General features: G+C 39.7%; 1 protein-coding gene across 6 annotated transcripts in view; it reads right to left on the bottom strand.

Moving 5' to 3' along the window:
* Positions 1–18,153, bottom strand: part of LOC126469819 (syndetin) — a 137,479-nt gene that overhangs the window by 88,130 nt on the left and 31,196 nt on the right. For all 6 annotated transcript variants that reach the window (XM_050097102.1, XM_050097105.1, XM_050097103.1 and 3 more), the window contains 2 exons: positions 17,819–18,037; positions 3,070–3,196 (listed from right to left, as the gene is read on the bottom strand). In XM_050097102.1, coding sequence (XP_049953059.1) covers positions 3,070–3,196; positions 17,819–18,037 — 346 coding nt within the window. The remainder of the gene's footprint in view (positions 1–3,069; positions 3,197–17,818; positions 18,038–18,153) is intronic.

The raw sequence follows: 18,153 nt of genomic DNA, 5'->3' as shown, positions 1-18,153 counted from the left end.
TTTAATTATTGCTAATACTTGATTTTAAAAATAGTGAAAGAAGGTCGCATATCTGGAAGAGACCTGGAGACAGCAGAAGGTTTCAAATTGATTACATAACAGTAGGACAGAGAGTTCGAAACCAGGTTTTAAACTGCAAAACATTTCAAGGGACAGATGCGGAATCTGATCATAATTAACTGGTTATGAGCAGCAGAGTAAAGCTGAAAAAATTGCAGGAAGGCAGAAAATGAAGGAGATGTGACTCGAATAAACTGGAACAACTAGAGGTTTTTAAGAGTTTCGAAGGGAGTTTTAAGGAATGATTGACTGAAACAGGGGTACAGAACATAAGAGAAGATGAATGGGTAGCCTAGAGAAATGAAATAGTGAAGTCAGTAGACAACCATCAAACAGACAAAAAGACAAGACCCAATAGTTGGATTATGCACTAGGCATTTAATCTAACTGATGAAAGGAGAAAATATAAAAATACAGTAATTAAAGCAGGCAAAAGGGAATATAGATGTCTAAAAAATGAGACTATTAGAATGTGTGAGCTGGTTAAGTAGGAATGACTAGATGAGAAAGCAAGGCTGCAGAAGCATACATGAATATGAGAAAGATAGATGCAGTCTTCAGACTGAATAGAACAAGAACAACAACAACAATCAGTTTCCAAATTTTGCAGCTAACTTTTTCAGAATAAAATAGCATGGAAACTACATAATCTCAAAAATGGATATGAATTTTTCAAATTACAAGCTACATTTAGCACATGTTGCTTGCATGAGGGCCTTTTCCACGTGGATGGGTTTACAGTCTTAACAGTAACACTCCCACAATGTAAAGGCAAATACACACAAGGAGACCAGCCAGCTGTCAAGAAGGTTCACTTATCCATATGTGGAATCGGCAAAGCACAGGAAGTTGAGTAAGAAATGGAAAAAAAAGAGGCCCTCCACTGAGGGGAGGGAAGAAGGGGGCAGAAAAACAGACTTCCTAAAAGTAGATAGAAACAACTGAAAGAAACAACATTCCCCTCATTTACAAACTTGTACTGCCACAGTCTGCACTTTTTTTAATTTGTTCATTTTTTGTAATTAAATCAATCACTCACTCTTACTGTAATATTAAAACATTTTATTTATTTTATTGTTAGCATTAAAATCATACACATATGTGGCATGTATAGTGTTGGTGACAAGTTACACAGGTTTCCCAGGATAAATGGTCAATATTCAGGGATATGACAGGAATAATCATTCAAAGCATGGTCTCTAAAATGCATACCTTTAAGAGCTACGGGCACTACTTCATCTTTAGTACTGTGAAGTAAAACTCTTCTACTGCAAGGTCTCTGCTTTCCATATTTTGAGAGGTGGCAGTATGGACCAAAATAAGAAAAAAATGCCCCTAAACATGGGCTCTAAAGTGCATACCTTGACATGATAATCTTTGCTACTGTGAAACACACGTCCTCTACTGAACAAGGTCTCATACCTCTTTTTTATTTATTTAGACGTCAAGTTCCGTAGGACCAAATTGAGGAGCAAATCTCCAAGGTCATGGAATGTGTCAGTACATGAAACTACAACATAAAAGTAATAACAGATAAAAATAAATGTTCATGAACCTGAAAAAGTCAGTCCATAAGTTTAAGTAAATGCTATCAGCAATACAATAAGAATCAGCTTAATTTTTCAAGGAACTCCTCAACAGAATAGAAGGAGTGACCCATGAGGAAACTCTTCAGTTTTGATTTGAAAGTGCGTGGATTACTGCTAATATTTTTGAATTTGAGTGGCAGCTTATTGAAAATGAATGCAGCAGTATGCCGTACACCTTTTTGCACAAGAGTTAAGGAAGTCCGATCCAAATGCAGATTTGATTTCTGCCTAGTATTAACTGAGTGAAAGCTGTTTATTCTTGGGAATAAACTAATATTGGTAACAAGAAATGGCAATAAGGAATATACATATTGAGAGGCCAATGTCAAAATACCCAGACTCGTGAACAGAGGTCGACAAGAGGTTTGTAAACTCACACCACTTATTGCCTGAATCGCCCGTTTCTGAGACAAAAATATCTTTTTAGAATGGGGAGAGTTACCCCAAAATATAATACCATATGACATAAGCGAATAAAATAAGCAAAGTAGACTAATTTTCGTGGCGAACGATCACTCACTTCTGATACCGTTCGAATAGTAAAAATGGCAGTATTAAGTCTTTGAACAAGATCCTGAATGTGGGCTTTCCACGACAGCTTACTATCTATCTGAACACTAATCATATGTTTCACAATCCAACAATGACCCCCACCCCCCCAAATGAACCCTGGATCTGCCCCTGATGTATACCACCCCCAAAAGGGCCATATTTAGTAAAGCACTAGTGTGTTCAAAGCTACCCCCCACAATGCAGAAGCTTAATCTTAAGGGACAAGAAGCATAATTTGAATAAAATTAATAATTAGTCTGTTCTGGAGCTAGAGAGGTAAAACTGAGTTTGCATACTATGCATGTAGGGAAAGTGCAGTCACTAGTGTACTTCCCAATTTTAGCCTGAAACAAATTTTCAATTGGACTATTTCTCTTCTTCATACAATGTAGAAGTGTTTTACAAAATCATATGGCACCATCTTCAAAATAAACTGTGTTTAGACCATACACATTTGTCTCACAAATAGTACATTTTCTTTACCTAATTACACCCAAAGCGAGAGAAAAATTGGAAATTCCACTTTAAAAAGACACAGAACATATTTACTTTCAATACAAACTTACACAAAACATAGGAGAATTGTCTTTCCAGACAAGATATTATCAAATGACAATTTTTATTTAAAAAGTCACAAAAAACCACAGAAAACAACTCGGAAAATAATAGTTTTGAGGCTCACTACTCCTTCACTTTGCAAAATGGAATTCTAAAATCTTCAATTACTTAGTCAAGAAACTACTCATATATTACTATGCAATAGCTGCCTTACAACAAATTACATATTTCATTCTAAAAAATATTTAATTGCATTTTCCTCTTATATAAATCAATGTGCACGGCCCATATATAAGTCAAAGATTCTGACCTTTGTGCAGCTGCTGACATGCATTCTGTTTGTGCCACATCCGCATTTGGTTGTAATTCAAGATAACTTCCCACAAAGATTTGCATAAGTTGAGTAGACAATCTATAAATTTTTCAGGCACAACGTTCTGGAAAATCAGAAAGCTTACATTACAGCTACTTTGTAGTCCCTAGTCAATCATCTTTACATAATGAGAATGTAGAATGTGGCAGCATTTGATATTTAATTATGTACAATATTACTATCTGTAATCCTACTTCATCTGCTAAAAAGTAATGTTAAATTCATCATGGGTACCAACAAAATGAAAAAAATGGGTTACAAAATAATTTGAAAATACAGCTCAGATGAAGTATTCGCAGATTACAAAATACAGAAAAATTTTCACACATGCTGAGAAAAGCCTTGTACACAAACTGATAAATTGTATTCATGAAAAAGTCAACAGTTATTTGAGGCAACACTCACAAAATTAATTAAATTTTCCATTTACCAACAACAAATCAATTAAATTAAAGCACAAGGCCAAAAACATTATTCAATATGGAAATGGCATCATCATCATCATCATCATCATCATCTAGTACAATTGTACATACAATTATAAATTTTAAAAAGGTGCAAGAAAATTGAAACCATCACTTCCTCCTCCTACTCCCCCCCCCCTCCACCTCACCCTCCCACATCTCTCTCTCTCTCTCTCTCTCTCTCTCTCTCTCTCTCTCTCTCTCTCTCCCCAACTTCCATCTTCATTTTAAAATTTTAGCTTTTTTTTCTAGTAGTGGAGCTGAACATACTAACTTGCAATATTAAAATACTGATAAGATTTGGAAATATTATTTGTTTTGGTATAATTAGCTGCTAAAACAACTTTAAAAAATGTGTGTCCTATTATGTTCTTGAACTAATTTCATGATGAGTACGTGAGGAAGTTGGTTTCACAACACTCAACAGTCTAATGTGCCTCGTTTTTAAGTAATTAAACACAAGGCCCTACAGATGTACCAACTTCTTTAATGAACAATTACTTTTCTTTCCCTTCTGTGTTAATTTTGCGAGTTTAGTACCTTACTGTTGCAATAACAAGCACTTCCACGTATAGAGAAAATAAAAGAAACCAATTTGTTCAAATAAACTGAAGTAATTTTTCTAAGACACATTTACTGTGGATATAACTGTACCGCTTTTTGTAATATTCAGCATTTGTTATCAGCATCCTGCAGGCTTCAGTGAAACAAGTGCCATTAAAAAAGACATGTAAATGGTGGGTTTCTGATTATGTGACATGTTACACCAGTAGTTTTAAGAGGAGCTCTTACTGAAAAATGCTTATAGGTCATGTATGCTGTGGCATGTTCATTTAAAGTTTATGTTATTACGACAATTGGAAAGTTGAGGCAATAAATGTAAGTGCTTATCATAAAGCTCCAGAACATAATGAAAATTTTATTTATCTGTATCACAGCACACAATTTACAAACCATTATAATTAAGTAAACAAGAAACATTCAAGATTTAAACCAAACAGAACCGTTTGCTAATAAAAAAAAATTTACTATAACTACCACAACATAACTTTAAATATATTTTGCACTCTACAATGAAACACACACTACTTCTTTCACACTGTAATTGTCTCACAATATAAAGTACTACCATGTTTACTATGCTGCAGGATTTTGTGAGGTACAGAAGATTCCTGTAAATGTAGTGGCCTTATCTAGCAATATTCTATGTTTCCTGGATTTACAATGTTCTTGTTTGCAGAAACCCAAAGTGGATATTCAGAATAATATACACTGCCTGACATGAAAAAGAAGCACCGAGAAGACATGGTCAGATGACAATGTAATATCGTACACATATACAATATCAGCTTATATGTAAATGATTAAGAGTTGTAAGTCTCTGTGGCACGTAGAATGGCCACCATAGGTCATGCATATTGTGCATATTTAGTGTTGTTATTGGGCCTTATAGTGTATGTGTAAAAAGGGCACTGAACAGCATCAAATGATTTGTAATCACTATGAAGGACATGGAGATGTCATACATACATGTGAGCAGCATTATCAGCACCTGACAAAGCACGAAAGGAGTGTCATTGCAGACATCCATTTGGCTTGCTGCTCAAATCGTGTTATATCCAAGATTTGTGGGGCATTTGGATGTGACACTGCTCTGATGATGAACTGTTTGGGAACATGTGGTAAAGCACATTTGTCATCAATGCTCTGGTTGACCACGTCTCACCAAGACAAGGGAGGATCGCCATATGTGCGCAAAGCACAGCACAATCCCTTCACATCTGCTCCTACCATCCAAGAACAAATTATGGACTCCCTGTAACATTCTGCACCATCCTATATTAGTGGTCACAGACTAGCAGCAGCCAGCCTAGGGAATTACAGTTCCATACGTGGGCTGCCATTAAAATCACAACACACAGCTGCATCTGGAGTGGTGCCGTGACTGGGAAGCCTAGACTGCTGATGAATGGCATCATTGTGTTCAGCAATGACTGTGGTTCTCCCAATGTTTTGGAAGGCTCAGCAGTGTTACTCCTTGGGTCATGGTGTGAGGAGCCATCAAGTATGACTTTGTGCCATGGCTGGTATTGATTGAGGGAACTTTGTTGGCAAAATGGCACATCACAGGCATCAGTCATCCTCATGTGTTGCCTCTCGTGTGCCTGTATCATGTTGCCATTTTTCAATGGGACAATGCTCATCCACACATTGCATGTGATTCTGGGCCCTGTCTGTATGAGTGTGAGGTACTCTTGTGGCCATTAACACCTCCAGATCTGTGTCAACTCCAACGCAGTGCCAGTATACAGGATATTAAGCAGTCACGCAGTAGTTATAGGCCATACTGCCTGGCTTTATGACATCCATCCCAACTAAATCAGTACATGCATCCAGGCCGAAGGGGGTACAACAACATACTGATAAGTGAGTTCATACTGCCAAAATCTTAATAAATCTGAGCTGATTTTGTAATCACTGCACTAACATCACATACCCTCTCATCAACCCGTGTGTGTGTGTGTGTGTGTGTGTGTGTGTGTGTGTGTGTGTGTGGGCGCGCGTGCACACGCGCACACACACACACTAGAAGGAGAAAGAAAGTGTTGAATAGGTGTGCCAATGTGGAGGGAAGGAGGGAGGGGAAAAAAAGTGAAGAGTAAAACAAAAAATGGCTGGTTGCAGTAATTTCAAGAAACCTTCATTCGTCACAGTCATGGTGTTCCTCATCTATAATGGATAAAAGTTGTATGTAATAGACATTCAGTACATGACAAATCTGTCATGGACTATATAGATTGTTCATGTGTTCTTGTCATTTCCCCCCCCGAGATGCTAAATGTTCCTTAGAGGTCCTGCATGGAAACAACATTATCCTGTGGGTCAAGAATGTACCAATACCCACTTAACGAATCAGGCTTACAATTGGGACAAATGAAACCAAACTCAGACAACATATTATGGGATGTCATTAAGTTTATGACTGACATATTGTGAAGCTAGAGTCTGTAACACGGACCATGAATTTAATCACATGCCGACTCTTCTCTGGTAATTAGCACGGCAAATGCTGTTTTAGGCAAGTTCACAGCTAACTGATCCAGTCACTTCACATCTGCATCAGAGATGATCTAATCCATCCATCAACAGCAGATATTTCTCACAATAATCTTATGCAATTCAAAATAAGGAGGAAAAATGTTGAAACTTCCTGGCAGATTAAAACTGTGTGCTGGACCGAGACTCGAACTCAGGACCTTTGCCTTTCACAGGCAAGTGCTCTACCAACTGAGCTACCCAAGCATGACTCACGCTCCGTCCTCACAGCTTTACTTCTGCCAGTACCTCGTCTCCTACCTTCCAAACTTTAGAGAAGCTCTCCTGCGAACCTTGCAGAACTAGCACCCCCGAAAGAAAGGATATTGCGGAGACATGGCTTTGCCACAGCCTGGGGGATGTTTCCAGAATGAGATTTTCACTCTGCAGCGAAGTGTGCACTGATACAAAGAGGATAATGCAGCATACAATGAGGCAGATTGCATAAATAAGATACACAATGGTGAGGTCCATACACAGCAGTATGAATTAAGGGCCCTGACATCATTGTAATCTGCCTGAAAAGAAGTGGAAGGATTTTAGGACTCATACCAACAGACTGGTGGAATTTTTCTAATAACATACGTGTCATACTCCATCATCAACATTACTCTCCTGCTAGTTGGAGTTGAGGCACATGGGACACCAATCACACATGCAGATAACAAAATGCCCATACTGTCATGGAAAATTGAAAATTTACAGTGCCATTTGGAGAACAGTGACTTACTTCAATTTTCTACAGTTGAAGGAGAAATCTGAAAGCATGTCAGTTCTCGAGAGGTGAGCACTCAAATTCTGTAAAAGATGACCGGCACAGCTGAACAAGTGCAGCAGGATGTAAAAGTGCAGAACATGTGTTATATTGGCATGTAGGAAAGATAGAAAAAGGGCATCTAATTGGACAATTGGTACAACATGAATCCCGTGTCCAGAGGAGAGAAAACTTAAATTTTGGGGGCAAAGACATTAAGATCTTGTTCAGAATGCTAGATGAAGATGACATCACATATTTCAAGACAAAAATAGATGTATTAGAAGGGGAACAGAAACAGCTACTCAGACTTCTGAAGCAGCTAGTGACAACCGTTAAAACAACAGGGTGTATACAAGTAGGAAAAAACATCCTGAATTTCTCACTTAAAAATACACTTTTGCCTGGTGAAAATACATTATATCCTGGGTGAAAGTATGTTTTTCCTGTGTTAAGTGACAATACACTTTCCATCAGATTTGTAAAACTTACCAATCCCTTGAATGGTAAAGGTTTTATACACCAGCATAGAACTTCCCGGCAACTTAGGACATGAGACACAGCAAAAAAGGAACTGTTTTGGAAAGATCTTTGATCTGTGACGAAATGTACACTGCATATTTTTGTATTACGAAAGTATAAATATGAATTCCACCAAATACAGCATGGCAGCTTCCAAAGTTCTGAAATCAAGTTTGCATTGCAGATATGCTTTTGTCAGCCAATTGTAGCTCACATCACATGATCTCACCAGGCAATGACGGCAGATTTTAATGCACAGGACACTTTTAGTCAACCAACAGTGACATCACTGTTAACGAGCACAAACACACAAATGTGAAAAGTTAATGGTTTAAATTAAGACACAGAGCCTAGCTACAAGAAAAGCTAAGCTTTCACTTATAACACTGGTATCAAATATTTTTTGCTGTTTTTTCTGAGGGTGTGGTTATGCAGGAACCTAAAAGCACAGCTTATATTGCAGCAGCTGAATATTTGTGACAAGCATGAGTACACATTTCACTGCTGTCAACCAAACATTTTGTGGGTGTTAACTGGATGAATACACATTCCATCAAGCACTTCAACTTTTCCATAGAAAGACGAATATACTTTATACTATCATTATTGCATAATTTGCAATCTATTAAAGAAACTGAATAAATATGAGAAACTAACCATTAAGCTTTTTGTTTTATAATGTGTGTTACCCTTCAAGATGTATCAAACACAAATGTGCCAATAAAATTTTAAATAATGGCATAAATGGCTGGTCTTCTGGGGCTGAAATTTTTCTGAGTGGCTAGTCCTCAAAGTGTCAAGTTTTGAATGAGAGTCAAATGCTCTGTGATTTAAGAAATTCATTGCACATTTTGACACACAATATAATTCATCTTATGTAAAAGGAAATTTACTTTGAAATTCATGCTTCTCAAACCAATATTCACAATATTTTCCCACGACCTGTTACATATGCACAAATTTGTGATGTCAAGCTCATCGAAAGCAGTTTGTTGTTAGGAAGCATTGCATAGTCTTCACACTAAAGCCTTTGATACATTTTGCTATCAGCAGATGTTTGATACATTTTGCTATCAGCAGATGCTTGTGTGTGCATTGCCCCCCCCCCCCCCCTTTTTTTTTTTTTTTTTTTTTTTTTTTTTTTTTTTTTTTTTTTTTTTTTTGTAAATGGTGCATTTCCTTTCCAACTAAAGTACAATTTTGGTGTTGTGGATTTGTTTATGTTTTATTGTTGCAGTATTATTCTGCAATATTGGGCTAAAGTAAAATTCTTTGTTAGAGCATCAGTTCTTACCAATAAAAATTACAAAAATTTAACTGAAAACTAAAATAAAAATATTCCTGGAATCCAAAAAACTTTCAAGGTTTCTCCCAGATGAAAAAATTCCTGGGTTCTTCTCGGATTTCACAGTTGTACACCCTGAATGACCTTAACTACTAGCTCTAATAGAATGGTATGCTTCATAGCGAAAAATGAAGATATTATAAAGTAGGGAATGAAACAGTTGATCTAAAACACAATAGATTAGAAAGCAGCACCTAAAGACAGCTGCAGATAGCTGTAATTCTGATCACTGTCAACAAATGGCTAATACAGCTTATGGGTATCTTCAGTGAACTGGAGTGGGACTATGACATTTTAATATCAACAATAGTAGTATTCTAAAACCATATCTGGTCAGTCCAATACAGATGGTGGAGTTTTTAGAACGGATCAAGGATGACATCGAGGACAAGAGGTTTCCAATTGCCCTTACACCAGACACCGGTTATCAACTGATCAGAATATTTTCATTGCCAGTAACATCTTAAGTTACATGCTGAATATCCTGTTAGGAGGAGACAGTGTGTATGAGCTGTATTGGACACTACTGTTACTGTCGGAAGTGGATGGAACATGGCATTTGTTTAGGTGTTTTGCCCCCCCCCCCAAAAAAAAGGAGCTACTGCTAGTTGATGACATGCCTGTGCCCTTATGTGGTACTGGCTGGACGCACAATGCAAGAATGCAAGGATTTCAGTTCAGCAGGTGGACTGACTGGATCGGGGTTGTGTCGGGTGCGGTGGGTGGAAGGGGATAGAGGCAGGAGGCAGGAAGAGGGATTGAGGGTGAGTAGGTAGTGGCTTTGAGGAAGGAAGCCAGTCTGCTACCTAGGAATGTAAGAGGAAGGGGGCTGGGGGTGGCACGTGGACAGGCTAAGCATGTGATGCACAGATGCAGGAGGCAGAGGGGAGCAGCATACTATGAAGGTGACACGGAGACATTAATTGGGAGGGGTTGATACGACAGAGGAAGTGGAAACAGTTGGGTGGAGGGTGTGGGGACAATGTGTTAACAGAGATTAAGGCCAGGAGGGTTACAGGAGTGAATGATGTGTTTCAAGGATAACTCCTATCTGCATACTTCAGAAAAGGTGGTGGTGGGGGAAGGATCCAGATGGCCAGGGTAGTGAAGCAGCTGTTGAAATCAATCGTGTTGTACTCAGGTTGCATGTTATACCACTGAATGGTCAAATTTGTTCTTGGCCGGAGTTTGGCAGTGGGCATTCATTCTGGTGGACAGCTGGTTGGTTATTTACCAATATAATAAGCTGTGCTGTGATTGCAGTAGAGTTGGTATATGACAAGGCTGTTTGCGTAAGTGGCCCTGCCTCTAATGGGGTACGATAAGCCTGTGGCAAGACTGAAGTAAGAAGTACTGAGTGAGTGGATTGCGCAGGTCTTGCACCAGGTCTTCCACAGTGATATGATTTCTGTTGCAAGGGTTTCAGAGAGGAAGTGGCACAGGGATGGACTAGGATGTTGTGTGTCGGAAGGTTCTTGGGTAGGATGTCCCTCATTTCAGGGCATGATGATAGATAATCACAGCCCTGCTGAAGGATATAGTTCAGTTGTTCCAGTCCATGGTGGTATTGTGTGACAACGGGAGCACTCCTCTGTAGCAGATTCTTAGTGGAGATGGGAAGATTGGAGATGTGTGAGGACCTGACATGACAAATCTGTGTGGGGACTAGGTTTGGTGGGTAGTTCCTGTCTGTGATGGCTTTTGTGAGCCCTTCGGCATACTTGGCAAGTGAGTTCTCATCACTGCAGACACATCATCCACGAGTGGCTAGGCTGTATGGGAGGGATTTTTTGGTATGGAAGGGACAGCAGCTGTCAGAATACATGTATTGTTGGTCATTAGCAAGTTTCATACAGACACAGGTGTGGTTGGCGCCATCAGAGACGAGTGGGTCAATGTCCAGAAAAGTGACACATTGGGTTGAAGAGGACCAGATGAAGCAGATGGGACAAAAGGTGTTGAGGTTCTGGAGAAATGAGGATACGGTGACTTGGCCCCATGTCCAGATCACGAAGATATCAATGAACCTGAAACAGACAAGGGGTTTGGGGCTTTGGGAGGTTAGAAAGGTTTCCTCTAGATGGGCCATAAAATGGCTGGCTTAGGAGGGTGCCATGCAGGTGCCCAAGGCTGTGCTGAAGATTTGTTTATAAACCTTGCCCCCCTAAGGAGTAGTAGTAATTTGTCAGTATATAGTCTGTAAGGTGTATGACGAATGAGGCAGTCGGTTTGGCACCTGAAGGATGTTGGAAAAGGTAGTGTTTGACAGTGGCAAGGTCATGGGTTTGTGGGATGTTGGTGTAAAGGGAGGTGGCATCAAAAGTAACTAGTATGGATCCAGAAGGTAAAGGGGTGGGAATGGTGGAGAGTCGGTGAAGTAAGTGGTTAGTTTCTTTGCTGTGAGAGGCTAGGTTTCAGGCAATTAGTTGCACACATTGGTCAACAAGAGCAGAAATTCTTTCAGTAGGTGCACAGTAACAAACTATAATGGGTGTCCAGGACTGTTGGCTTTATGGGTTTTTGGGAGCATGTAGAAGACAGGTGTGTGGGCTGTCATTGTGGTGAGGAGGGAGATGGACCAAAGAGAGACATTCTGGGATGGTCTCAAGGATTGCAGTAGGGACTGGAGGTTGTGTTGGACTTCTGGGATGGGATCACTATAGCAGAGTTTGTAGGTGGAGGAGTCAGAGTTTGTGGAAGCCTTCTGTCAGGTAGTCACTGCTATTCATCACAACAGTGGTGGATTCTTTGTCTGCGGGGAATATGATAAGTTTCGGTTCTGTTTTGAGATTTGTATGGCTGTCCTTTCTTCTGTTGAAACATTAGTTCTTACAAAAGGACCTGGGGACAGACGGTGAGGCCAAGTTGGAAGTAAGGAATTCCTGGAAGGTGAGTAGGGGTGGTAAGCTATGAGGCGTGTGGGTTAGGGTTGTCACAGTTGGATGGTGGTACGAAACGGGAGAGACAAGGTTAAATGTTTGGGTTAGTAAGTCTTTGGTCGGACGGATTGGTGGGGAAATATGGTTTTTCACAGCTGAGATCGGGAGAAGGAAAGCATGTCCTCTACAAGTCCAACATGGCTAAACTTGGTTGTGGGCCTGAAGGTTCAGCCTTTGGATATGACTAAAACTTACGTGGGACTGAGGTTTTTTGGTGGACAGGTTAACAACAGTGTTTCGTGTTTGTTTGGATCCTCAATTTCGTAGAGTGTTAAGCGGGAGTTTCAGAGAATCTGGCAAATTGACAAGGTCAGCTAGGCAGGTTCTGGTTGCCATGACGGGTTGACAAGGGTGTTCACTGTTGGTAGGACACATGGTGATGGGTAATGGTGGTCCGAGGCAGGAGTATGGTGTCAACAGGCTGGACAATTTATGGAGGTGGTATGAGGAATGCTTTTCCAGGTGTTGGACTGCAGGAGTTCCAATTCTGGAAATGCAGTGTATGTAGTTAGGACTGTGGAAGGAGCAGAGGGTGTTCTGGGATGCCTATGTCATGGAAATGTGTTCCTGCAGTACCAGTTTTGTGAGGAACAGTGACTGGTAGAATCTGAAAAGTTGTTAAAGAAGAGGTGGGACCAAAAAAAGGCATTTTATTGTTAGGTCATTTGTTGACCTCAAACTTTCTGATGACTCCATCCACACCACTCTCCATATTAAATCCACTAACCACTAACAGTATCTGCATTTTGACAGCTGTCATTCCTTCCATATCAAAAAATCCCTCCCATACAGTCTAGCCACCCATGGCCAACGTTTCTGCAGTGATAAGAATGCCCTTGCCCAGTAAGCTGAAGGTCTCTCAAAGGCCTTCACAGACAGACTTTGGCCCCCATACCTGGGCCAGCAACAGATTTCCCAAGCCATATCCTCACACGCCCCTAATCCTATCACCACCCCAAATAATCAATAATCACCTGCAAAGGAGTCCCCCTCCTCCTCCCTGTCAGCCAATACTGGAACGGAACAACTGAACCATATCCTTTACCAGGGCTCTGATTATCGATCATCATGCAATGAAATGAGGGTCAACCTACCATAGATCCTTTCCCTCTCTTCTACAATGGTATTCTGTTGCCCACTCAACCTACGCAACATCCTAGGCCATCCCTATGCCACTCCAACTCTGAACCCCTTTTCACAGGGATCATATCGCAATGGAAGACCCAGGTGCAAGACCTGCCCAATCCACTCACCCAGCACTTCTTACTCCAGTCTTGTCACAGGCTTATCCTCCCCATCAGAGGCACAGCCATTCATGCAAGCAGCCGTATTACATACCATCTCTGTTGCAGTCACTGCATATCTTTTTACACTGTTAGGTCAACCATCAAGCTGTCCACCGGAATGAATGGCAACTGCCATACTGTGGCAAAGAAAAAAATTGATCATCCAGTGGCACAACATGCACCTGAGGGCAACATGATCGATTTCAATGGCTGCTTCACAGTCTGGGCCATCTGGATCCTTCCCTCCAGCACCAGATTTTCTGAACTACACCGATGAGAGTCATCCTTGCAACAGATCCTTCGCTCCCATAACACTCCTGCCATCGATCTACTTTCACCCACTGCTCCCACACACTCCACCCAACTGTTTCCACTTCCTCTGTCCTATCACCCCCTCCCAATCCACATCTCCACACCTTCATAGTGTGCTGCTCCCCAGCGCCTCAAGCATTCATAAATAACATGCCTTGCCCATGCACGTGCCACCCCTCCTTCCCGCATTCCTAGGCAGCAAACTGGCTTCTTCCCACCAAGCCACTAATTACTCACTCCAAATCATGCCTCCAGCCTCCCTCCCTTTCTAACCACCTCACCGGGCAACCCCCACCCAGTCCACCTGCCGAACTGCAATCCCTGCATTGTGTGTCCAGCCAGCACCATGTAGGGCAGAGGCATGTGAGCGCACTTGGGTAAATTGCGTTTGCACCTGTTTGTGCCCACATGCATATTATTTGTAATTATGTATTCCTTTTGCTTATCATTGTACCACTGCATTGCAATTATGTATTTCTTTCAAATTACCACATAAAATTTTTGTAAAAGTTTATAGTCACTTAGGACGGCATTAAAAATATTTCCCAGGGTATCGCAACATAAGAAATACAACACCTAAAAGACAGTGAGTAGAATCCAGAACGAATGATTTTGCTTGAGAACACAAGGAAAACTCTTCAGGAAGTGTGTTGGCTGAAGTTTCAGTCAGATGTCAATGTGAATTCATGAAAAAGCCACTTGCCATGGCAGGATGATGGCAGTGTTAAAGTTAACCATAACTGGCCATCCAAGGTCTTGCTGGATGCTGGCCAGAAGCGCCAATGTGGAATAGGTGACATGAGCTACCATACAGTATAAAGGCGGAGACATTGAGTTCAGTTAGAGAGTAAAAGATAATTTGCTCTGGCTCTGCTTGTGTTAATACTTAGCTGTATATCTTCCTCCAAGGGAACTTCACAGTTAGTACAGATAGGACCAATGTACCTTCATCCCTTTATTTTGCTCAGACAGGCAGTGAAGACTGCTGTTGTTCATGTCTTGCCTCCATTAGCTTATATTTCCTGACTGAGTTCCACAATTCCTCAAAACATTCAATTAACCATAACCACATTACCTAATTGAAAGAACTTCCCTCAGTATCCATGTCATTCAGCATCCAGACTGCTCGGTGGACATGAAAATTTGAATCAATTTTGTAATCCATGGATGAAATTTTATTTCGTTCTCCCTCCTCTTCTGGTTCCTTTACTTTCTTTTGTCTGTGTATCTTCATTTCAATTTTTAATATATATTTCTGTGATGATCTACAATCTAAACTTTGTTCTATAAGTATAATCAAATGTCAAAGACAATCCAATGCTGAGCAGCAAGTGCAAGGGATACTGCTGCAATACTGAATTCCAATTCTGGGTAGGATTCTCATGTACATGGTTTGCTTGCAACTTATGATGGCGTTCCAAACATTTATCTGCATCATACACATTGCTGAACAAGTGTTCGTGCCATACTGTATGTGTGTTAAGAATGAGTATCAAATAAAAGGAAATGAGAGGGTGAAACTCTGTGCCCCAGCACTTATCCTATTCCTTCCGTATAGCACCATGAAGACTATCCAGCTTAAAATCTCCATCCAACGGATGAAAATCAGCACTGCATGGCCTCCCAACATAAAATTCATCGTTTTATAGCTTTATAACTTTATGTATTTTCTTTAATGTATGTAGCCCTCTAATTAAAGCTTTGTATGCTACTTGTAGGTCTGAAAATGATCACAGCAGTGGTCGAAACCGGTCACCTTAATAAATATAAATCGTGATCAAGACTGTTTTTAATAGTAAACATCAAATAGTACCTAAAGGGATAAATAAGAATGGTATTATGACATCTCTGGGAATGCTCTAAGCCATGTGTGTTGAACAGTCATCAAGTCATCTGAAGGCAGTTTTATCAGTGACAATAATCACAAATCCAATAGTGTTATACAGATCTAGTGCAATGACAGTACACAGGGGTCATGAGGAAAAATTATAGCTATTACTATAAGAAAAAATATAGATATTTATAAAGGAGGTTATTTTAGGTTTCTGTTCTCCAATGTTCAGCCAGGTGGAATTTCTCTCACAATAATATTACTACTGCAGAAATTTCAGTTCTCACCAAGGTTGTCGGGAAGTGTCCCTTCATTGTAAAGCAAATACTGGAACTACAAATCCCCCCCCCCCCCAAATATTCACAACTGAGATTCTGGGATTCCCTTGCCTCACTGCAAGATTGTCTGCCATTTGGTTGAAAGGTCACTACTCCAACAGTCCGCCCTAGTTTCAGGCATAGTAATAATAAAAATAAAACTCACAAAGTCTCTGCAGAAATGTATCCATTTTGACAATATGACAACAAATGCATATTTTACAAATGACAGATTTATGGTAATACCGCTGTTTCTCAACTTCTTGCAAGCTAGATGAATGCGAATAACAGACTTTAACTGTGCAAGAAGAACAATACTTTGACTACAGACAACTGGAAATATGCAGCATATCTGAAGAGTCTAATTTTACACTGTTCCTTAACTATCAGACAAGCTTCATACAAATTTGGGGATCATTAACTAGTTTTCAGCAGCACATATGGTCACACTGAAAGGAAAAGTACTGCAAATATGTAACACTGGAGAACAACATTGAGGTTTTTTGCACTCATGCCAAAATCTGATGAGACAAATGTACTTATAACAAGAGACAGGTTTAAAAATTCAGTACTACAACAAAAAATTCAATATTTTTTCTAAAAATACATAAGTGCATGCAGACCTACACACAAAAAATTTATTCTACACCACCTCTTAAAAAATGTTGCTTAAATGAAAGACAGAACTCAATCAAGAAGATATTAAGACAATACTGCAGATACATAAGGCTCGCTTATCGCTTAACTAAAAAAGGATGAGCCACACATTATGCAATGCACTAAGATCTTCATCTTATCAATTTTGTTTAAAGTTTCACCAATACACAGAATTTTAAAAGCTTTGCTCCACTACTGTGAATACCATCTAGATCACTTATTACACACAGGATGTCAGTATTCAGGGTTATGACAGGAACAATCATTTGCAGCAAAAAATTCTAGTAAACATGGGCTTAAAATGCATACCTTAAGAGCTATGCACACTACTTCATCTTGGCTACTCTGAAACAGATCTTTTCTACTGAAGAAGTGCCCACAGCTCTCAAGGTATGCATTTAAGAGCCCATGTTTAATAGATAATTTTTTTCTTGTTTTGGACTATCCTACCTCCCTCCAAAACATGGAATGCAAAGAGCTTGCAGTAGCAGAGATTTGTTTCACAGTACTGAGGATGAAAAAGTGTCCATAGCTCTTAAGAAATGCACTTTAGAGCCTATGCTTACTAGACTTTTTTCCTTTGTATGTTTGTTCCTGCCATATCCCTCAATATTAGCCATTCCTCCTGGGACATCCTACATAATTTTTTTTTCTTTAAATTAGTGACATGTTTTAGCTATTGCCATGATCAGATCCATAACTTTGAACAAAATCCAGTGACACATGCAATACAACTATTGCCTCACTTTGGCATCTGGTTTATTGCTATTGACAATGAACTTTATTTCACATGTTCCACATTCTGAAATTGTTGATGGCAGTAGCCAAAACGAGTCATTAATGTAGTATTATAAACAATATATTAAGTGAGCTAGATGGTATTATTCCCAAAAGTTCATAATGACTGCAGGCTCATTTAAGGAATGGAAAAGTTTCTCTGTGAGGAATGGTATAAAATCACAGTGACCAATGATAAGAATTTATATGCGTCAGTCTTTAGGACGATTCAAGCAGCCAAGGTGGCAGTACACCATATTAACAGGGGTTAAAGAGAAAGAAAGAAAGAAAGAAAGAGAGAGAGAGAGAGAGAGAGAGAGATAACACATTTGCTAAGCAGATTTCTTTTTCTTTACAATGTTCTGAGGATAATGAAAGTATAATACCTGACACAATAGACGAAAGGGCTTTAGAGAGCTTGAAGCACCTCCAGTTACAAGACTTTCAGTGTTGTCCACACACTCACGTATAACTTCCACAGCTTTATTGTGAATAGCAGAATAGAAGTGCATGTGTAACTGATCCATTGCCATCTGTGTTTTTCCTAGTAACTGATACGCTGTCATTACATTGTTATAAAATTCTGGCTGAAATTTTGCACATACCTGTGAAGAGAGAAAAAATACTGTTTCCATGTCTTTTTTTGAAACAAAACAGTATACACAAGTGACAGAAAAGGACAAACAATGTACAGAATACAGAATGTAAACAACTGCAATAT

Source organism: Schistocerca serialis, chromosome 3 (assembly GCF_023864345.2).
Source record: "Schistocerca serialis cubense isolate TAMUIC-IGC-003099 chromosome 3, iqSchSeri2.2, whole genome shotgun sequence".
NCBI classification, from domain to species: Eukaryota; Metazoa; Arthropoda; class Insecta; order Orthoptera; family Acrididae; genus Schistocerca; species Schistocerca serialis.
Note: the sequence above shows the minus strand (reverse complement) of the source record. Positions and strands in the feature narration are given on the sequence as shown.